Source organism: Capricornis sumatraensis, chromosome 2 (genome assembly GCF_032405125.1).
Source record: "Capricornis sumatraensis isolate serow.1 chromosome 2, serow.2, whole genome shotgun sequence".
Taxonomy (NCBI): domain Eukaryota; kingdom Metazoa; phylum Chordata; class Mammalia; order Artiodactyla; family Bovidae; genus Capricornis; species Capricornis sumatraensis.
Window position 1 is genome coordinate 83,192,692 of NC_091070.1, and position 23,643 is coordinate 83,216,334.

A 23,643-nucleotide genomic window follows, 5' to 3' on the forward strand; every position below is an offset into this window, starting at 1 on the left:
GCACAGCAAGTAAAATTAGTCACTCATTCTGCCACTTCCCTGATGGCTCAGATGGTAAAGCGTCTGCCTACAATACGGGAGACCCGGGTTCAATCCCTGGGTTGGGAAGATCTCTTGGAGAAGGAAGTGGCAACCCACTCCAGTATTCTTGTCTGGAAAATCCCATGGATGGAGGAGTCTGGTAGGCTACAGTCCATGGGGTCACAAAGAGTCAGACACGACTGAGTGACTTCACTTTCTGCCACTGAGGAGCCTCTACTAACATTTTGAGCAATATTCTTCCAGTCTATTCACTATGCATAAAATTGAAGTCACCTGTAGTCAGCTATAGATTACTTTTTTGTAATATAGTTTGAAAACTTTTCCCTCATAAGTATTTTTTCTACAGTATGATTTTTATTGATGTATACAATTCAATCTGTTTACATTTAATTTGGTTAAATAATTTTCTATAGGTGTTATTTAAGTTGTTTACAATTTTTACTAATGTAAATAAGCATTTAGTGACTGTCATTATGTGTAAATGTTTTAGCATGTTTTTATTATACCCTTAGAATCACTTCCTAGAAATTGAGTCAGGTGGTTTCAGGTTATGCACATTTCTTTAAGCTTTTGATATATATCAACAAGTTGCCTTCTCATTTAGGAGTGTTTTCAATTTTGCATTTTTCACCTCCCTTCCCTCCCTAGCATAGAATATTATCTACATGGATGTTATCATAGGAAAAAAATACTTTACCAATTTAGATAGGCAAAAATGATGTTTCACTGTTGTTTTAACTGTAAGGTAGTAAGCTATAAAGAAACTTAGAAGTTTATTTCTTTAATATTGACTTAATTATATAATTAGGGAATGGAAATCTACCTGAGTTAACCTTCTGTCTCACTGTTCCTCTTTCTCCTCTCTTTCCCTCTCTAAATCTTCAGGGAGAGAACTTTGGAAGAAAGGACCATCTTTACAACAGGTTAAAAATTATGTATATTGTACAATTTAAGTAAAGTGCTTGGCAAACCTGGTTAATAGTTATATTTAACTGTTTTGAGTTTAAATTCATGTTGTTCTCTCTTCTCAGTTAATCATGCCCATGTAGAACCTAGGTCATGAGATCCTGAGGCTTTATACAGATACTGTCGCTCAGCTTGAGACAGTGGGTCTTAATTACAGTGAATGTATCCAGTGGGCAATAAGCAACCTCCTGATCGCTGGTCTTGAACATCTAGCCCTTTCAAGTGTAAAATGTTGCACCTTGTTGAGATTCTTTGATGATGAATATTAGTCTGGCAGACCGTAGACAGTTTTCTATTCTCATTTAGTAACAGAACCAAATATATCCTGATGTGGGAAAATTCTTCCAGTGCAATAAGAAGTGAAGAAAACAACTCAAAGAAGATTATATATGTGATTTCAATGCCACTGTTAACATTTTGATTTTCTTTTTTGCTGTGTGTATTTAATGAGGACTTGACTTTAAAAGGGGCTCCCTTTGTGGCTCAGCTGATAAAGAATCCTCCAGCAATGTGGGAAACCTGGGTTTGACCCCTGGGATGGGAAGATCCCCTGGAGAAGGGAAAGGCTACCCACACCAGTATTCTGGCCTGGAGAATTCCATGGACTGTATAGTCCATGGGGTTGCAAAGAGTTGGACACAACTGAGCAACTTTCACACTGACTTTTAAAACAACACAGTACATGAAGTAATTCATCCCTTGTACTAACTTTATTATCAAATCAGTACTTAACCCTGGTTTTGTGTCTCAGTAGATGTCTAATTATTTCCCCTGATCTCTTTGAGTTAAAACGAGTGGGGTTGCTTTACGCACTCTAACCATCTTGCCCAAAGCTAGTGCAGGCAACTCTCCTCTTCTGCTGGCTGTTCCCTTCCAGGCTTTCAGCTTTTCTCTAGTGAGAAGGACCTGAACACTTCCAAACCCTGAAGAGAAAGTAATCAGGTACCTTCTCAGCCATCCTGTCATCATTCTGCATCATTTCTCTAGCCCACACCTGAATCTGAAAGCTATATGAAAGCATGCTGCCCTTTCAGTCCATCAGAATTAAGTAATATGTCCATGCATGGGTCATGTCTGCTGTCACTTTTTTTCCATCTGGAGCACCTGTCTCCTTAGATAACCTAAGTTGGGGTAGAGGGAAATAAAATGTATACTCTTATAACTGTACCAGTCATCTCACCCAGATTCAGAGAAAAATAATTCTGAAATATACAGGTATTTAAAAGAAAGAATTCTTGAATATTAATATGGGAATGGTATCTTAATGAATGTTATCTAAATGAATTCATGGAATTAATATTCTACTAAGAACAATGAAACATTTCAGTTATTTATTAAATACATTTTATAATAGCTGTTATAAATAAGATTTGTTTCCAAACTAAAGGACATGTAATCCTTGTTATCAAGAAGCCTATAGTTTAAAAATAAGATGTATTCAGTTACTGACTTTATGCCCATTACTGTTCTAAGTGCCGAGGATATCAGTGTTCAAAGTCCCTGCTCTCATGGAGCTCCCAGCCTAGTGAGAGAGATGAATAATAAACAAATAGGTATTTAGTATCCTAGGAGATGCTTTGAAGACCAGCAGAACAGGATGAGGGGAGGCAGAGACAGAGGGCAGGAAGCTATTTTAGATGGTGTGGTCAGGAAGTGACATTCCAGCAGAGGTCTGAAGGAAGTGAAGAGGGAGCCAGGGGCTCTGTGGGTGAAGCCTCAAGGGCAGAGGGAATGGCAAGTACCGAACCTCTGATGAGGGAATGTGTCTAACACGTCCAAGGGGCAGTAGAGGGACAGAGGGACAGGAACCACGGACCAGAAGAAGGCGAGGGCAGGACATGGTATGATGAGACTGGTCAGATTCCACATGAGAACGGACCTTTGGTAGAAGCAGTGAAGCTAGAAATGTAGTTTGGGCCAAATTGTGGATATGAAGTATCATCTTAATGGGAACTTTTTTTCCCTCTAATTCCAAATCTAAGTTGATTGGAATGATAGTTTAAACACTTGAGTAAAGAAAACTCAACAAATAATGCAAACCATAATTACCTTAGAGAATTAACGCATTTACTTTTTTATTTGTTTTTTCTAGCTCTCAAATTATTGTGTAGATTTACAGATCAATTTGGGCAAAAAAAAAGGTTATTTTCTCTCGTTTAATGATTGTGTTGTGTTTTTATTGAAGCAAATCTCTAAGCTGGAATAAAGTTTCAAAGCAGTAAGTGTACAGAAACGGATCATGTACCAGCCAGGTCGTTTAGAAGTCTTCCATGTAGCTTTCGTCAGCGCATTCTCTGTCTCTTTCTTATCACACCCTCTGATATTTTATTCCATCAGTACTCAAAGAAACAATTTCCATATTTTCTTTCAATGTTAATATAACTCTCCCTTTTCTTTTTAAACACAATTCCCTTCTTTTGGCAATAGTAGCTGGTGCTTTTTAGTATAATTTGAGTTTTGCCTCTAGTATAAATTCTTCTTTTTAAAATTTTGTGACTTTGGTGAAAATAGTTAATAGAGATTTTTAAATTCTGTTATTTTTTAGTATTTAAAAATAGACTATATTTGATTCCTTTAAAACCTATATTGTTAAATATCTTTTCCATTTGGAGTTTTAAGTGGAAACACTGCCACCTTGTGTTTTGTACAGGAAAATTAAAACTTTGATAAGCTGAAAATCACTAATTGGGTATATTTCCTATTGAGGAAAATGTAGTTTTCTTTATTCTCACACTGGGTAACCTGTGTTTTCATATGTTTTGCCAAAGCGAAATTTGTCTCAGATGCTAGATGAAGTAAATACGAAGTCAAATCAGAGGGAGCATCAAAATATTCAGGTAAAAAGAAAAACATTGGTATCTTCCTTTGCAGAGAATTCCAGTGTTGTTTGTAGTGAGGTTTGGGACAAGAAAGGAAGCAAAAATGGGAAGTGGTGTGGATAAGTAAGGGCAGGAAGAGAAGCTTGTTATGTTTTGTGATTCCGTTTTTTGCATAATTCCTTCTAAAAGAATTGACTTTTGATATGAATGTTTTTGTCAGTATTATCTTACAGAAAGTATTGTTTTAATATACATTAGGAAGTAAATAACTTTATATAACTTTTTGTTGATTTAAATATGTCTGTTTTAGGCCATAAATCATACATTTGTATTTCAGAAAATTAATTATAATGACAAAATGATTATCACTGTGAGTAAAACAAAATCTGAACATTTTCTTAAATTTTAAAATTTTGACTAAAAAAATTTTTTGTTATCCACACAGTAATTTTACCTTTTATGTTCATTAAAGTGTTCAAAAAATAATTATTATTTGGGTTGCATTGGAAGATGAGCCATAATTAAATGGTTTACTTTGTGACAAATACCATTAAAATACAAGTTGAGTAACCATTTCTGTACAATGAAACAAAAGCAATTTGGGAGGATTTTATAGTTTACTAAGTAGTGTTAAGAAAGTGAACTATAGCCTTAAATGTTTTATCAGAGCTCTGAAGTGATGGTTAGGTTAACAAAGTGTAAGAATATTCTTCACTTTTTTAAACTCATTAATTTGAGAGGTGTTTGGCAAAAGTTAAAATGACATATTCTTCTGCTATTTTCTATTTCTAGATGATGCTTTTATTTCTTATTTATTAGAATCATGATTTGCTATCTTATATATAGTTGTGTTTATTAGTTATCATAGGACTGTAAATTTGTACATTATTTCTCATGTATAGATTTTGTTATTTAAATGTCATTGAATTTATTGTATCTTTATACTTAAAGTTGTTTGTATATGTATATATTTATGATAGTGAGCTGCTTTTAGAAATTTCTTCCATAAGAGTTGCTCCTTTAAAGTTGGTCTAGCACCTGTTGTCTTTACTGTTGAAGGATCTGGAGATTGAAAATGAAGATCTGAAAGAGAGATTGAGAAAAATTCAGCAAGAACAGAGAATATTATTGGATAAAGTCAATGGTTTACAGCTACAGCTGAATGAGGTAAATAATTTGCACGATACCAAAAACATCCAGAACTATTTTACTGTGAGTCATCATCATTGTCAATAACAGTAAGGATCTGGCAAGTCATGGTGCCAGATGCTAAAGGAGGTAAAATCAGGTCATTGCCCTTGAGGAAGGTTATATCTTATTAAGACCTTTATGTGAAACTTAATGTCAAATCTAAGAACAGAGAACACTGTTGGTCTATGGTGATAACACTGGAGTTGTGGGATTGGAGAGGGAGGAATGGACAGAAGTGAGGAGGAGTAAGTAAGAGTTTTAAGGAATTGATGGGTTGTCAGAAGAGTGTAAAGTGCTCGTGAACAAGGTTAGTGGGATGAATGAAGGACAGTGGAGAGCACAGAAGTGGTGGCACGGGCATTTTCTTCTCACATCCTTGACCCCACGCTCAGCGACATGCACGTCTTTTTAAAAGATATTTGCCAAGCTCATGCTTCTTAAACTTTCAAGAGTGAAAATATATTTCTTCTTCTTTTTAAATTTAGGAAGTAATGGTGGCTGATGATCTGGAAAGTGAGGTAGGATGATGAAGTTTTACTTTAAAGCTATAAAATATTATGTAAATTGAAGAGAATATTGCAGTAGAAGTTTTAAGTCCTAAATTGAGATGGAGACAGAATTTCTTTTTTGGTTAATTGTTCAAAGGGAAAAACAAAACCTATATGTGACTGTAAACTTACGTTTTGAGAATAGTGGCATGGGTTATTGTAGGCATTGTTGTTACTCCTCTGAATGTCTCATTTTCCATGAGACTTGTCATGAAAAGATATAAAATTCTAAGCATTATGAAGAAAATGTCTGAAAATAATATGACTTAAAACAAACCACAGAAATTTGAATTTTTCATAATGTTGTTTATATGTTTTTTATATTATTAGTATATTAGTCTGAAGTTTGACTAATAGTTAAAAAATCTACCAGGTTAGAGAATTCATTAACGATAGTCCTCAAAGTAATTCTAATGCACATTTTCTGTAGTACATTTTATGCACAGTATGATTCTGTGCTGTATTTATTCCTTTTCATTTCAGAAAGAAAAGCTGAAGTCCCTTTTGGCAGCCAAAGAAAAGCAACATGAAGAAAGCCTAAGAACTATTGAGGCTCTGAAAAGTAGATTTAAGTATTTTGAGGTACAGAAAGCTTAAGTAAAATATTTTGTGCAACTTACAATGGAAGTGGTAAAGGGCTTGAAGTCAGACATGAATTTGAATTATCACTCTCTCTTTTATCACTCAGGTGATTCATTTAAAGTCTCTGAGCTGTTTGCTGCTTTGACAAAATTGGGGTGATTGTTCCTTTTCCTACCGAGTTGTCATAAAGGTTAAATGAAATAATTGAAATTGACTAAACCAACATTTAGTTCAGTTCTAGTTTCTCTTCCCCAACCTTGCTCTTTGTCCATTTTTACCATTTCAAGACATCATACTTTTAGCTGTAAAATTACAATGATTCTGATGATGTTAATAAAAAGCATCATTTAAATGAATAGTGGTAATTCCAAGATTATCTCAGAAAGAGCCATGTGCATATACAAACTTGTTTGGTGAGGGTAGTGTGTTAATAAGACTCAGATCATATACTTATCTTTAGTTGACTCAGTTAGCTCTTAGTTTTTCCAAGACTATGTTTTTCTAAAAACTTTTAATCAAAATACAATATACATTAAAAAGTACATGTTAAAATGGATAAGTTGAAGGATTTTCACAAATTTGTCAGAAATCAAACCTCCCAGATCAGGAAATAGCACATCACCTTTATCCAGAAGCCTCATCATGCTCCCTTCACCAAGGGTTACCACTCTCTAGACCTGCAACTGTATAGATGTGTTTTTCAAGGCCATAATACATATTTTTATAAATGTTGTTCAGCACTGGGGTCACTGAAGAGGGTAGCTGATTTGATGTGAGTCTTTTATCTTTGTTGTGAGATATAACTCCAAAATACATAACAAAAGTCAATTTTTTCTTTGTAAATAAAAAAAAGAACGGGTACTGCTATGAAGAAGAATATAAAGACAGGGATGAAACTCACAGATATAATGTTGCATGAAAAATCAGACGCAAAGAGCACATACTGCATAATACCTTTTTTATGAAGTGCAGAACTAGATAGCTCGTCTATGCCGAGACAAGGCTCCTCTGTGCTGATACGGCATTCTTAGCACCCGACCAGCCTTTCAAACCTTTCTTTGTACACGTATGTGTGTGTGCTCAGTCTCTAAGTCGGGTACAACTCTGACTCCCATGGACTGCGACCCACCAGGCTTCCCTGTTCATGGGGTTTTCCAGGCAAGAATACTGGAGTGAGGTACCATTTCCACCTCCAGGGGATCTTTCCAACCCAGGGGTTAAACCCATGTGTCCTGTGTCTCTAGCATTGACTGGAGGATTCTCTACCACTGAGCCGCCTGGGAAGCCCCTTCTTTGTACATAACTTTTGTTATATACATGAATTCATCAGATGGAATCTTATTATACATCCTATTTTATAAGTTTTTGCATTCAGTTTAATGGGGACATTTTCCCCAATCAAATGAATTTTTATGCTAGAAATGATTTTTAACCATTCAAGAGAAAATTATAAGGTCTGCTTTATTTGTGACCCAGTGTTTATGAAAGTGAAAGTGAAGTCGCTTAGTCATGTCCGACTCTTTGCGACCCCATGGACTGTAGCCTACCACACTCCTCCGTCCATAGGATTTTCCAGGCAAGAGTACTGGAGTGGGTTTCCATTGCCTTCTCCAGAGGATCTTTTCAACCCAGGGATCGAACCTGGGTCTCCCGCATTGTAGGCAGATGCTTTACCATCTGAGCCACCAAGCGGTTATTAAAAACTAAGGAATCATAATTTATAATATGGAATATCCACTGCTATCTCATCTCACTTGAAAGTCTTCATAAATTGCCACAAGCATTGCTATATTATGTGTAATACTTAGTTTAGTTCAGTTGCTCAGCCATGTCCGACTCTTTGTGACCCCATGAACCGCAGCACACCAGGCCTCCCTGTCCATCACCAACTCCCAGAGTTTACCCAAACTCATGTCCATTGAGTCGGTGATGCCATCCAACTATCTCATCCCCTGTCATCCCCTTCTCTTCCAGCCTTCAATCTTTCCCAGCATCAGGGTCTTTTGCAATGAGTCAACTCTTCGCATCAGGTGGCCAAAGGATTGGAGTTTCAGCTTCAACATCAGTCCTTCCAATGAACACTCAGGACTGATTTCCTTTAGGATGGACTGTTTGGATCTCCTTGCAGTCCAAGGGACTCTCAAGAGTCTTCTCCAACACCACAGTTCAAAAGCATCAATTCTTTGGCGCTCAGCTTTCTTTATAGTCCAACTCTCTCATCCATATATGACTACTGGAAAAACCATAGCTTTGACTAGATGGACCTTTGTTGACAAAGTAATGTCTCTGCTTTTTAATATGCTGTCTAGGTTGGTCATAGCTTTTCTTCCAAGGAGCAAATGTCTTTTAATGTCATGGCTGCAGTCACCATCTGCAGTGGTTTTGGAGCCCCCCCAAAAATAAAGTCTGCCACTGTTTCCATTGTTTCCCCATCTATTTGCCGTGAAGTGATGGGACCAGATGCCATGATCTTAGTTTTCTGAATGTTGAGCTTTAAATCAACTTTTTCATTCTTCTCTTTCACTTTCATCAACAGGCTCTTTAGCTCCTCTTCACTTTCTGCCATAAGCTTGGTGTCATCTGCATATCTGAGGTTATTGATATTTCTCCAAACAATCTTGTGCTTCATCCAACCCAGCATTTCTTATGATGTACTCTGCATATAAGTTAAATAAGCAAGGTGACAGTATACAGCCTTGACGTACTCCTTTTCCTATTTGGAACCAGCCTGTTCTTCCATGTCCAGTTCTAACTGTTTCTTCCTGACCTGCGTACAGATTTCTCAAGAGGCAGATCAGGTGGTCTGGTATTCCCATCTCTTTCACATTTTTCCACACTTTGTTGTGGTCTACACAGTCAAAGGCTTTGGCATAGTCAGTAAAGCAGAAATAGATGTTTTTCTGAAACTCTCTTGCTTTTTTGATGATCCAGCAGATGTTGGCAATTTGATCTCTGGTTCCTCTGCCTTTTCTAAAACCAGCTTGAACATCTAGAAGTTCATGGTTCATGTATTGTTGAAGCCTGGCTTGGAGAATTTTGAGCATTACTTTACTAGCGTGTAAGATGAGTGCAATTGTGTGGCACTTAATATGTAGGCATTTTCCTTATTTTTATAAAACAAGTTTGGGAAACATGGATATTTTAGAACAAGGCTAATTTTATGTTGTAACTCGTGCATTTGTTGTCATTTGAGTCATCAAGGCAAAGTAATAAGTCCAAATTAAGTTTTTCAAATTTCTTATGTGCCATGGCCTCCCTTCACCCATGCACATATAAGCCCATTTACTACCTGTTGCAGACTCTAGCATGGCACCCCACTCCAGTACTCTTGCCTGGAAAATCCCATGGACAGAGGAGCCTGGTGGGCTGCAGTCCATGGGGTCACTAAGAGTCGGACACGACTGAGCGAGTTCACTTTCACTTTTCACTTTCATGCATTGGAGAAGGAAATGGCAACCCACTCCAGTGTTCTTGCCTGGAGAATCCCAGGGACGGGGGAGCCTGGTGGGCTGCCATCTGTGGGGTCACACAGAGTCGGACACGACTGAAGCAACTTAGCAGCAGCAGCAACAGCAGCAGCATTAAATTTTACTTAGAACAGAGAGCTTACCTAAGTATACATTCTTTTCCCATACCCTTGGGACAATAAGTATTAGTGGGACATTAGTTTAGGTATTGAGGTGTGGGCCGTTTTTATCATGGTCACTTATCAGAGTTTAACACACAGCCATTAATATGAATATAGACAGATATAGAAACATGATGTACATCTGCATATCTTTACTCTTGACGGTATAGTATTTTAATTTCTGTTAGGTTCTTTGTATTTGGTTTACTTGGGATAGAGAGCAATCCAAGTATACTAACTCTTTAAAGAGTAACTTTAAGTAACCTCAAGTAACTTTAAGAGTATCTAAAATTTCTGTTATTCTCTTTGTGCTAACTGATGCGTCGGTGGATTTATTATTACCTATATGCAACTCTTTGCCTCAGTTTTATTTCCTGCTCTTTGTCTCTGTTACCTTCAAAGGTAATTGGTGTTTTATAAATCTGAAATAAAGGGTTAGGCTAATGTTTTATAGTTGATGAAGTAAGGTTTCTGCTCCCCAACCGTGATATAGTAAATTGATTTCTTGGTGCGAATGTGGCATTTCCTTCCTTTTGAGGAATGTTCAGAGTTGTTTCAGTTCATTTGGAGCTTGCTTTTCTTTTGAACAGTCAAAGTTTTTTCTTGAAATACTTATCTGCTTTTCTTAAAATGCTTAGTGAAGTAGTTTATTCCCAACTGATCTCGCTAATTGTGCTTTGCCTTTTTCTGAATTTGAGTAGAATAATACCCAGGAGAAACAAGGAATGTTGAAAATGTGGTTTTATGACTGGATCATTTAGAGCTAAAATAGGTGCAGAACTTAACAAAATTGAAGCAGTATTCATCTAAAATGTTTTAATGTATTCTTCTGATTTCAGAGTGATCATTTAGGATCAGGAAGTCATTTCAGTAAGTATAAAAGTATAGATTACCATTACAGTTCACCCAATTCAAGCAAAAAAGAATGTTTATGCCTCTTTATTTTGTCTGACTATATATGATACTCCTGCTGCAAAACTTAATCAACTGCTTGTATCTTATACCTCAGCATGGCACAGGGAAGAGGTTTAAATGACTCCTATAGTCTCTTAGTAGAAAATCTGGTAATCACTGGGGCTCTGATTTTCCTTAGGACCTAAATTTTTAAATTGTGTATTGTACAAATTACCAAATTTGCCTATTGATTGTTAAGACATTTCACCTGTGATATTTGGGACTTGCTCTTTATTGAAAGAGATGTAAACATAGTTTTCTGATTTGGAAAAATCTTTGGATATAGCCTCATGCAGGTAAGCATTTTAAAATTATTTAGATGTTCCATAAATACTTATTTATTATTTTAAGACTTTACATAATTAATCTTCACTGTGTTTATTCTCCAATTTTAAAGTTTCTCTATAAAATCTAATTTTTTGCTTCCTATTGAATATTAAATTATTCCTTAGCTAAGTATAGTTGTAATATTTGTCCTATAAATTGCAAATGATACCATTTTTATTTTGACTATAATATACATATTTTATAATAATCATTTAACTTATTTACTCTAACAGTTTTACATAATTCTAAAAGCCAACTTCATATCTACTCAAAAGAATATACATAACTTTCCTTATGTATATAGAAAAATAAGTAAAAATATGGCCATTTTAGAACAGGAAAACTTTATTTTGTAACTCATGCTTCTTTTTTATTTGAATAATAAAGGAGATAATAACACCAAATTAATGCTTAGCCTTCTTTGGTATGGATATTTAAGATATCCTTTATTTGGATTTATTTAGGGAAAGAGGATATGCTTCTTAAACAAGGTCAAATGTACATGACAGACTCACAGGTAATGTTTTGTTTTAAAAAATATTTATAAAAATATTTGTGCCTTTTTAAAAAGAGGAAAGCAGCATTGTTTATTTATCATCTATATATACATTGAATTAAGTTTTCATTATCAAAGAAAAATTGGTCTTGTAGTCTTGAGTTTAATAAAAGCAGATACGCTGTGTTTAGTGCCCTCTAGAGTATTTTTGGTGACAGTGACTTAAAAGATTTGAATTACAGTTTCATTGTCTCTGATAGTAGGCCTCTATTCTTTAACAGCAGTTGGCCAGCTGTTCGTATTTGCCCATTTACAGGGGAGACAGGTATGAATAATTCAAAAGGCATTCGTTTTGACTTTGAGAGGTATTGTTTCTTGAATTCAAATGTGTATTCTATATTTGGGAAATTTACCTCAATATAAAGCTTCCAAGAGGGAGTGTTATCTGATTCTATTACTTAACTGCTCTTCACTTTTAGTTTCTAGTGGATATAAGGTTTGCCTTCCTAGTACCCTCTATGAATTGCAGAACTGATAAATATTTGGGCTTTTAAAGGTTTTATGTATATACCTTCATTATCTGTGGCCAGAGTGAATTAACCTTTATGATGTCTAGGGTCACTCTAAGTTGGAAACTTCTAAGATTCAAAGTTGAAAGAATGGATGTCAATTAACTGAATAATATTTAAGAAGATAAGATAAATATTTGATTATAGTAAAATAAGTATGGAAATCATGAAGCTGTAAGTAATTTGTTGGTAAATTATAGTAGTCTTAGTCTAAACATGATTGGTAAGTAGAAAGCAGACTGAGGCTGAGAAATTATTCCATGTTGTTAATTTTCTTCTTTGGGTTTCCCCGGTGGCTCAGTAGTAAAAGAATCCACCTGCCAACGCAGACATAGTATTTGATCCCTGGGTTGGGAAAATCCCCTGGAGGAGGAAATGGCAACCCACTCTAGTATTTTTGCCTGGAGAATCCCATAGAAGAGCCTGGCAGGCCATAGTCCATAGAATTGCAAAGACTCAGACACGCCTGAGCACTAAGCATAGCATAGGTTTCTTCTTCATCAGTGGGAAGGCAGTGTTAATTTAAGTGAACAACAGTAAAACCTGCCTATTAAAATAGAGGGACATACTCATAGCACATGGCTTTTATCAGTACTTTAAAAGAGCCCTTACTGTAGTAGGGTGGATAGGGAAAAAATATAAATAGTTAAATTTAATATTTCATGGTTATGTGTTCTGTGTTCTGGTACTTATGAAATATTTCAGTGAGAACTTAAATTATACTTCTTTTGGTCAGCATTTAATAGAAGAAACGAGATGATTCAATTTTGTAGTAAGAGCATATGCTAAATGCTAATCTATCCTTCTGTTTGAAAGAAGAAAGCATGTTTATATTTTGTGAATTGATTAATATCATTCTCTTGATTCTTATTCCAGCTAGGTTTATTTTGGTATTATTTTTATAATTTAAACATTACACTGGAATTAGCATTGAGGGAACTCAGAAGTCAATATATGTTATTAGATAATAATATATCATTCTATAAAGTTATTTGCAGATTTAAAATTGCAAAACCCTTGTTTTTACTCAAAGGCTCTGATGACTTTCTTCAGAATTTGAAGTTCTAAGCACATCATGTGCTGTAAAACATAGAAATAGTAAATGTATTTTGATCAGTTGACATTCATCGGTAGATATTATGGAAAGAGAAAGAGAAAAAAGTCCCCAGAGGCCACAACTGTTTCCTTCTTTGGTCTGCCAGAAATACATGTAAAGTGAACAGGCTTTCAAAATGTCACTGCATCAAGGAAATTATACCTAGAACTGTTTTTCTTACCTCAAAAATCAGTACTACTATATTTTTCTAATATATTAGCCTGGAAACCCTTTGGCTACTGATGATGTGGCAACTTTAAAGTTTGGTAAATAAGTGTCTTCTTTAGGCTTTTGGGATTGATATTTTATTGTGTTACTATTATTTTTGCAGTGTACTTCCACAGGCATGCCAGTCCATATGCAAAGCCGATCTATGTTAAGACCACTGGAGCTAGCCTTACCTAATCAAGCCTCCTATTCTGAAAACGAAATTTTAAAGAAAGAATTAGAAGCAATGAGAACTTTCTGTGATTCAGCAAAACAAGACAGACTCAAACTCCAAAATGAACTGGCTCACAAGGTGGCGGAGTGCAAAGCCTTAGCATTGGAATGTGAAAGGGTGAAAGAGGATTCAGATGAGCAGATAAAGCAACTAGAAGATGCCCTGAAAGACGTGCAGAAGAGAATGTATGAGTCAGAAGGTAAAGTGAAACAAATGCAGACACATTTTCTTGCCTTGAAAGAGCACCTGACTAGTGACGCAGCTGCTGGGAACCACAGGCTGACGGAGGAGCTGAGGGATCAGCTGCAAGACATGAAAGTGAAATACGAAGGTGCGTCCGCGGAAGTGGGGAAGTTGAGAAACCAAATCAAACAAAACGACAGGTTAGTTGAAGAGTTTAAGAGAGACGAGGGCAAGCTGATGGAAGAGAAGAAGCGACTGCAGAAGGAGCTGAGCATGTGTGAACTGGAGCGAGAGAAGAGAGGAAGGAAGCTCACTGAGATGGAAGGCCAGCTAAAGGACTTGTCAGCCAAGCTGGCCCTTTCTATTCCAGCAGAGAAATTTGAAAACATGAAGAGCTTGTTATCAAATGAAGTAAACGAGAAGGCAAAGAAATTAATAGATGTGGAAAGAGAATATGAAAGATCACTTAATGAAACTAGACCATTAAAGAGAGAACTTGAGAATCTGAAGGCCAAACTGGCTCAGCACGTCAAACCAGAGGAACATGAGCAGCTCAAGAGCAGATTAGAGCAGAAGTCAGGAGAACTTGGGAAGAGGATCACTGAGTTAACATCGAAAAACCAGACGTTACAAAAGGAAATCGAAAAGGTCTGCCTGGATAACAAGCTCCTTACACAACAAGTACATAACTTAACAACTGAAATGAAAAATCATTATGTCCCTTTAAAAGCAAGTGAAGAAATGAAAAAGTCGCATGATGTAATTGTTGATGATTTGAATAAAAAGCTTTCAGATGTGACGCACAAATATACAGAAAAGAAGTTGGAAATGGAGAAGTTGCTTATGGAAAATGCCAGTTTAAGTAAGAATGTCAGCCGCCTGGAAACTGTGTTCATACCTCCTGAGAGACACGAGAAAGAGATGATGGCTCTCAAATCCAGTATCACTGAACTTAAGAAGCAGCTGTCTGAACTTGATAAAAAATGTGGTGAAGACCAAGAGAAAATACATTCACTCATGTCTGAAAACAGTGATTTGAAAAAGACCATGAGTCATCAGTATGTGCCAGTGAAAACCCATGAAGAGATTAAAACTGCCCTAAGTAGCACACTGGATAAAACCAATAGAGAATTAGTAGATGTGAAGAAGAAGTGTGAAGATATAAATCAAGAATTTGTGAAAATAAAAGATGAGAATGAAATATTAAAAAGAAATCTGGAGAACACTCAGAACCAAGTGAAAGCTGAGTACATCAGCCTAAGAGAGCATGAAGAAAAGGTGAGTGGCCTAAGGAAGAGCATGAAGAAGGTCCAGGACAACAGCGCTGAGATACTGGCTAGCTACAGAGAAAGCCAGGAGGAGATTGTAACCCTGCATGCCGAGATCGCAGCCCAGAAAAGAGAGCTCGACACGATACAGGAATGCATCAAGCTAAAATACGCCCCAGTCGTCAGCCTAGAAGAGTGTGAGAGAAAATTTAAAGCCACCGAGAAAGAGCTTAAAGAACAGTTATCCCAGCAGACACAGAAGTATCATACCAGTGAAGAAGAGGCCAAGAAGTACAAGCAAGAGAATGACAAGTTGAAGAAGGAGGTCCTCACTCTTCAGAAGGATCTAAAGGATAAGAATGTTCTCGTTGAGAATTCTCATGAAACAGAAAGAGCATTAAGCAGAAAAACAGAAGAGCTGAACAGACAGTTAAAAGACCTGTTGCAGAAATACACAGAGGCAAAGAAGGAGAAAGAGAAGCTCGTGGAGGAAAATGCCAAGCAGACTTCTGAGATCCTTGCAGCACAAACTCTTTTGCAGAAGCAGCATGTTCCGCTGGAGCAGGTTGAGTCCCTGAAAAAATCTCTTAGTGGTACAATCGAGACACTCAAAGAAGAGCTGAAGACTAAGCAGAGATGTTATGAGAAAGAGCAGCAGACAGTGACCCAGTTGCGGCAGATGCTGGAGAATCAGAAGAACTCCTCTGTGCCCCTGGCTGAGCATTTGCAGGTTAAGGAAGCATTTGAGAAAGAAGTTGGAATCATAAAAGCTAGCTTGAGAGAAAAGGAAGAAGAAAGCCAAAACAAAACCGAAGAGGTCTCCAAACTCCAGTCTGAGATTCAGAATACCAAACAAGCGTTAAAAAAATTAGAGACTAGGGAGGTGGTTGATTTGTCGAAATATAAAGCAACGAAAAGCGATTTGGAGACACAGATTTCCAACTTAAACGAAAAACTGGCCAATCTGAATAGGAAGTATGAGGAAGTATGTGAGGAGGTTTTGCATGCCAAAAAGAAGGACCTGTCGGCTAAAGATGAGAAGGAATTGCTCCATTTCAGCATTGAGCAAGAAATCAAAGACCAGCAGGAACGATGCGACAGGTCCTTAACAACCATCACGGAGCTACAGAGAAGGATACAGGAGTCCGCCCAGCAGATAGAAGCAAAAGACAATAAGGTAATAATGATGCTTTAGGGAAGCATGGCAACGCCAGGGCAGAACTGCCGAGGGACAATAGGACTCCGTAGTGCAGCACTCCACAAGACAGGTTTACCAAAGCATTGACAAAGTGACCGTTAGATGCCACCTTTTTAGTGTGACTATGAATATGCCAAAAACAAAACTGAGTTGAGAAAAAGGTAAATTTACACAAACAGAAATCAAAAGCAGTTTTCCTTTTGTTTTCTCATCTGGTTCAGCCAAGAACTGTGGAAAGATAGGGAGACTCAAGATTCACTTGCCTCAAAAATGAATAATCGAAACCCAGGGGGTTTTAGGGCACCTAAAGAATGGGAAAGGAAAAAAAAATTAAACTACGTTTCTGGGCTGCAAGAAGCTGAAGACACTGCAGAGCCTCCCAGAATTTGAAGCCTCCCAGAATCTTGAAACTCACTCATACCAGTAAATTGAGCCCTCCCACTCACTGTACATCTTCTCTTCCTTTAGACAGAGTGTCTTTGTCCCTCCTTTCTACCTGTTCAAATTCTCTACATTCCTTAATGCCCACATCATCACTTAACTCTCCTTCCTAAAGCCTTCATTGGCCGATCTAGCCTGTTCCTCTTCCAAAATGTATGTTGTGTTTTGGTTTTGACATCCATTTACAGCATATATATTACCATGTCAGAATGATATGGGTGGTCTTCCCAGCCTGTTTTTAAGAGCAGATTCATAACTTATCTTTCCTTCTTATTGTTCATCCTCATTGTACAATTTACAGAACAGGTACTCAATAACATTTTCAAAACTGGTAGTTGAATAAAGTATGTACTAGGAAGATGAGAAATCAGGGAGACTGAATGCAGTTTTATTTTACCCATTCAAGTAATTATTAAATGCCTTCTACCTGCCAGGTGCTATGTTTAGTGCTGGGAATACAGTGACACAGCCCCAGCTTCAGCCTGGTCGAGTGGTACATGTCCTGACCTTCTGACTTGTCTGCTCATATGACCTAGAACTTTAGGAAATCAGTTATGAATATAATATGAAATTATGATAACAAGTAATTAATTTCCACTTATAATTGTTGCCACTTATTAAGCACATTCTACATACCAAGGAGCTTCCCAGGTGGCACTAGTGGTAAAGAACTTGCCTGCCAATACAAGAGACCTGAGAGACACAGGTTCGATCCCTGGATCAGGAAGATCCCCTGGAGGAGGGCTTGGCAACCAACTCCAGTATTCTTGCCTGGAGAATCCCATGGACAGAGGAGGCTGGCGGGCTACTGTTCATAGGGTTGGACATGACCAAAGTGACTTAGCACGCACACCCACATACCAAACATATGTTAGGATTTTACTTGATTTTCTTAACTATGAAAGATTTTCCGTGTACTGGGAGGAAATCATATACTGCACATACTGTTGAAATAATCTTGACAGTATTCATTCCTCAATTTTCTGCTATATAAAGGTAAATTTTGTGTCTCAGAGAATGAGCCCTGTGTAAAGATGTTCCTTACAAGTGAATAGATGACTAATACGTGTTTCTCCCACAACCTTTTTTCTTTTTTCATAAGATAACTGAACTGCTCAATGATGTGGAAAGATTAAAACAGGCCCTCAATGGCCTTTCCCAGCTCACCTATGGGAGTGGGAGTCCCAGCAAGAGGCAGAGTCAGCTGATTGACAGCCTGCAGCAGCAGGTCAGGTCCCTGCAGCAGCAGCTGGCGGTGAGTACCTGGGACCTGCAGGGCTTCATGCTGATATGTGCAGGGTCACCTTTGCTTGTTTGTAAAATCTTATTTAGAAATCAGATTAATTTGTGCTCTGTTCAGATCCAAGGATATAATCATTTTTGCTAGGAAGTTATTTATACTAATGATAGGATATCATTTTGGTGTGCTTGTTATGTACCGGGCACTATACTAAGCATTTTGTGTCCTTGATCTTTAAACTTGATCTTCTTCACAGTCCTACAAAGTTTTGTTTAGCCCCCCATTTAATTCTTAAGGACAAAAATATGCCTGAGGTCATACAACTAGGATTTAATCCTGGGACTTACTCCAAATCTGATAGCTTTCCAACTGTTGCAGACTCTAAAATATTGGTCCACTTCTTCCTTGATAGCCCAATTGGTAAAGAATCTGCCTGCAATGCAGGAGACCCCTGTTCGATTCTTGGGTCAGGAAGATCCGCTGGAGAAGAGATAGGCTGCCCACTCCAGTATTCTTGGGCTTTCCTGTGGCTCAGCTGGTAAAGAACCTGCCTGCAATGTGGGAGACTTGGGTTTGACCCTTGGGTTGGGAAGATTTCCTGGAGAAGGGAAATGCTACACACTCCAGTATTCTGGCCTGGAGAATTCCATGGATGGTATAGTCCATGGGGTCACAAGGAGTCAGACATGACTGAGCAACTTTCACTTTCAAACTAAGGGAAGCTTCCCAGGTGGCACAATGGTAAAGAACCTGCCTGCTGATGCAGGAGATGCAGGAGACCTGGGTTTGATCTCTGGGTCAGGGATATCCCCTGGAGCAGGAAATGGCAACCTACGGTAGTATTCTTGCCTGGAAAATTCCAGGGACAGAGGTGCCTGGCGGGCTACAGTTCATGGGATCACAAAAGTTAGACACGACAGAGCACACTTTTTAAAATAATCTTTTATCCTTATGAATAAAGGTAGGCATTCTTATGGTTTATATACATTATATCCTTATATATTAAAAGAAAATATCTGTTTGTATGTGTGTATGTGTATATATACATATACATTCATAAATACCTGTGTGGATATGTATCTCTTTTATATATTAAAAGAAAACATCTGGATTAAGAAGGTGAAGTTGGGAGCTCAGTTCTAAGCCCTGCCACTTAAAAGAGAGTGACATGATACATTCCCCTTAATCCTTGGCTTCCTCATCCTTAGAACAGGATAATATGAACTGATTGCTTGCTTGTTTCCTTTTTTTAGTTGAATGAGCTGTGAGGCTAAGTAAAATGTAGCCCAATCAAATGTAAATTGTTGGGTACTATTTTTCTAATCTATAGGAATTTGTTGTGAGTTGTTTTTGAATAGAAGAAAGTTATTTTTTAAAGTGTTCATTTTATAACACTCTTGGCCTACAGATTAATGATGACATATTGCTGATTTGGATTTTACCAAAAGGATGTGGTAGATTTTTCAGTATTCAGAAATATTTGTTTATTATTTATTATGTTCATGACACTGTGCTAAGCACTGTCAGGGATAAAGAGTATACAGTCTCTGTCCCCAAGGGTTCTGGGTAGTTAGGCAAAATATATATCCATAAAAAATAAAATAATGAGACAAAAATATCAAATATAGAATTGAGGCTACGGTCCCGGGATCTAAGGGATGTGAATTGCCAGGAAGGAAAGGTTACTGATATGGTGGAGCTAGTTTGAAAGAGGGAGGGAGTACCTGGGCTGAACTTGTATGTGGATGGTGTTTTGGTAGGCGAAAGCAAAGCAGAGCCTCCCTCAGGCAAGGGAAACATTGTGAAGCAAGGCCTGGACATGGAATCAAGTGGCATGCGTGCCTCAGGGTAGCAAAAGGGCTCTAGGCTGGCTAGTCCTGGGAGCTGCGTCTGAGGCCCAGTGGTGGAGGCTGTTGAGAATCAAGCTGATGCTTTCCAGTTCCCTCTTACAGATATGAGATATTAGGTATTAGCTAATGAGGTGTCACCCAAGATTTTTGAGTGAAAAGTTATATGAGGACAGAGTTACCTGAATCTCAGTAGCATGAAAGGGAATAAAGTCTAGAGACAGGTGATGAGATGGGAAGTTTTTGCAACAATCTAAAGCATATGTTAGTAAGTGTCTGGATAATTTCATGGTGTTAGATGTGATCTAAGGCAATAATTTCATATTACCTAGGATGAGTGGCATTGCTTTCACTGTGAATGTTCCCACACTTTCTTTAGAAAAGTTTATACTATTGTTTTGCTATGGAATTTTGCATCTGGTGGGTCCAAGGTGGTTTATTATCGGAATATAGCGGGAGCACTTTAATAATACTACTGCTTAGAAGCATCAAGCCTGAGGACAGCGTTGTTACAAGCCTCCATGTGTTTGAAAACATGAATGCTGATAGTCTGACCTCCCCATCTTTCCACACTTGTAGGATGCCGACAGACAGCACCAGGAAGTAATTGCAATTTATCGGACACACCTTCTTAGTGCTGCACAGGTAAAGTAGAACTACTCCTTTGAATAGGGTATCATTTTAGAGAAAATAGTTCTTTATTTTCCAGTAAATTTATGTGAAAGTCATTGATGTTTAAAGTAGTTGTACCCCCATATGCTTATTTTAAAATAATTGTTTCTTTTAATCATGGGTTGCATGTCTTCCAGAGAAATTTACAAAGCTGTGTGGCAACACAGCATCTTAAATTTAGTGTTGTCTCCATCTGCTTGTCACTCATGTTGTAGACAGTTTGGCAACATGTGATGGCAGCACACATTACTAGTACTGCTAGCTCGAGGTAATGCCTTGACATCCACACATGGCTGTTGCTGAAAGAGGAGAGTAGGAAGAACTTCACTGTTTCTTGGTAGCTCAGAAGTGTTTCTTTGAAATGCAGAGAATACCAAAAAAGTGACAAGTGTGCACAGAATTGCAATAATATAAGAAAACAGAGGTTCTGTTAGAATATCAGTAGTATTTATTTATTGAGCCTTAATCTCAGTGAAGCATAAGACCACAGATTGCCTTCTTGAGGGGTGTAATGAAAAAACTATTTTAAAAATCACACTAAGAAATATGTTTAACATATGAAGTGTTTTATACTTAATACTCTGTAGAAACACAGCATCTCCAAAATTCTTCGGGTAGATTTTTTGGGAAGACAGTTGAGACAATGTTAGAATAGCAATAGCAGGTGAGATGTAATAGAGATTGTTTAGGATTTGAAGTGTCCACACTGGGGGGAAAAAAAAAAGAAGGTCATTTTTAGAAAAAGAACTAGGTGAAATAAAAAGGAAGAGATTTTTACAGTATCAATTTCTTAAAATGAAAAGGCCTGCCTTTTCTGTAGGAGATAAAGGGGAAACCAATGGAAAAGGACGAATAATATGGAAAAGTCTCTTTGGCTGCTTTCTTTTGAGTAGATAGAAGATGAGCTGGGGTTTGAAAGTTGTTATTACTCTAATTATTAGAGAAGACTGTTGACGGACAGCAGGGTGGGGAGTTCTTTGGAGGGAAAATAGTAGAAAGTATTGAAGCTCTGTTAGTGAGGGTGAACTTGCCTGGCTCTGATTCTGGCCAAGGCGGGGAGCAGCATACTGAAAGACAGCAAGCCTAACATGCCTATCAACTTTTTATCATGTGTGCTTCAGAAATACGAAATTATTTTCTACTGACTCCTAATGAAACATAACAAAAGCAATTGGCGTATGAAATAGTCTTGCCTTCTGGCATCATAAAGTTAACTAAGAAATTCAGTTTAGTCAACTATGGCTAATGTTTGGAATTTAAACATCCTACTGTTAAAGAAACAGATTTTGGAAGCTAAACTTTTTCTATTATAGGAAGTGTTATGCTGGAATCCATTCAAGTGCTCAAGCAAAGGAAAAGGGAAGGGGTGGCTGTTGTAAGCCCACCAATTGACTTGCATTTAATCAACCTCTTGCCATCATTTTAACTTTAAAGTGTCTCTTTCTGAATATAAGCAGATAGCATTCATGTTAAAAGACCTCAACATAACTAGTAAAAGGGGAAATAAACAAGGAGGTACCATTTTTCACTGCTGGGATTGGCAAACATTAAACAGAAGGGTAATCTGTAGCACTGGCCAGGGCACTGTGGAAAATGGACACTTATACCCTGTTGGTAAAGTGTAGCTTGTCATTATCTCTGTAGAGGGAAATTTTGTAGTACTTAGCAGAATTTAAAAATTGAGCCTGCTTTTTTGACCCAGCAGTTTCATCTCTAGGAACCTGCCGTGAAAGATTGGAAACTCCATAAATGTCTATTTTTGAGAGAATGAATAAAGAAATTATCATACACACAGTAGAATATTATACAATAATTTAAAATAATTAAGGCAGGGAATTCTAGTGGTGAAGACTCTGGCTTTCACTGCCATGGACCCAGGTTTCATCCTTGGTTGGGGAACTAGGATCCTACAAGCCATGTGATGTGTCCAATAAATAAATGAATAAAAATAAGCAATAACTTGGGAAAGATTTCTGTGACACTAGGTGGAAAGGCAAATTGCAAAATAATAGATATGATCCTACTTATGTACAAAATATAAATATAGGAACCTTCATTAATTACTTTTCTGATTAAAAAAAACTTGGCAGAAGCAAAAGGAATGTTTCCTTGTAGTAGTTTACTTTGCTCATCTGTAACTTACGCTGCCTCTATCATCTGACCCATTAGTAAAAAGAGAGAAAGAAGTTTGTCCATCTGTTCTCTGATTCTAGACATTTAGAGTCACTGGTGTGCACTACTTTTACATTGATTGTCCTTCTTTCTATGATAGAGCTCTACTCTGTCTTCCAATAAATTGTTTAGAATGTCACCACGATGGTGAGGATTTAGCATTTGGTGAATCACAACCAGGAAGGTCCTGTTATAAAGCCCCGTGTCTTACGAATTTGTGTGTAAATGAAGATGACATGAACGCTTCTCCCTCCCCTCTTTCTCCCCAGGGTCACATGGATGAGGACGTGCAGGCCGCCTTACTGCAGATCATACAGATGCGCCAGGGGCTCGTGTGCTAGTTGGCACCCACCGGCCCACAGCGGCTCTCCCCGCTGGTGCTGAGCATTCTCTGTGCAACTCCATGGCCTTTCTGGGCCTCGCTGTGCTCGTACAATTAAAATAAAGTGTGTTTTGATCCATCAGTAGGTTTTTAATTGAGACAGATATGTTACTGAGTTCTTTAATGTGAGTTCAAATCTTATATTCTGTGTATGTTACTTTTACAATTAGACAAACAACATTAACACTTTGGCTTGGATTGTTTGAATTGATTGAGTACCCAGTAAAACCTGAGCCAACTGAGTGGGTCCATTTGAAGAGGGATTAGGCGGAAATAATTATTTCAAGGTTTCTTCCAGAGAAATTAATTGGGTTGGGAGACACTTTTAAGTGGATCAAAAGATCTTTCAGGTCTTCAGTCAAGCCATGAGACCTCATGAAGTTTCAAGGAACACATGGTAACTTGGCCAAGTTCCATTTTTATTCAAGTAACTTAATGAATGCCTTTGATTTCTTTTGGAGGTACACATTTTTTTCTTTTTACACTAGTAACATTTATGCCTTTTAAAGTAAATTTCATTTCACAGATGGTTTGCAGTGCTAAATTACATTTAGGTTAAGAATAGGCAAGGGTGGAATAT

General features: G+C 37.5%; 1 protein-coding gene across 1 annotated transcript in view; it reads left to right on the forward strand.

Moving 5' to 3' along the window:
* UACA (uveal autoantigen with coiled-coil domains and ankyrin repeats) overlaps nucleotides 1-23,142 on the forward strand; it is a 41,561-nt gene extending 18,419 nt beyond the window's left edge. Inside the window, exons 9-19 of the mRNA XM_068962710.1 lie at nucleotides 928-965; nucleotides 3,777-3,845; nucleotides 4,887-4,994; nucleotides 5,504-5,536; nucleotides 6,050-6,148; nucleotides 10,616-10,658; nucleotides 11,528-11,574; nucleotides 13,550-16,288; nucleotides 17,853-18,005; nucleotides 20,417-20,482; nucleotides 22,951-23,142. Coding sequence (XP_068818811.1) covers nucleotides 928-965; nucleotides 3,777-3,845; nucleotides 4,887-4,994; nucleotides 5,504-5,536; nucleotides 6,050-6,148; nucleotides 10,616-10,658; nucleotides 11,528-11,574; nucleotides 13,550-16,288; nucleotides 17,853-18,005; nucleotides 20,417-20,482; nucleotides 22,951-23,022 — 3,467 coding nt within the window. The 3' untranslated portion in view covers nucleotides 23,023-23,142. The remainder of the gene's footprint in view (nucleotides 1-927; nucleotides 966-3,776; nucleotides 3,846-4,886; nucleotides 4,995-5,503; nucleotides 5,537-6,049; nucleotides 6,149-10,615; nucleotides 10,659-11,527; nucleotides 11,575-13,549; nucleotides 16,289-17,852; nucleotides 18,006-20,416; nucleotides 20,483-22,950) is intronic.
* The last annotated feature ends 501 nt before the right edge of the window (nucleotides 23,143-23,643 follow it).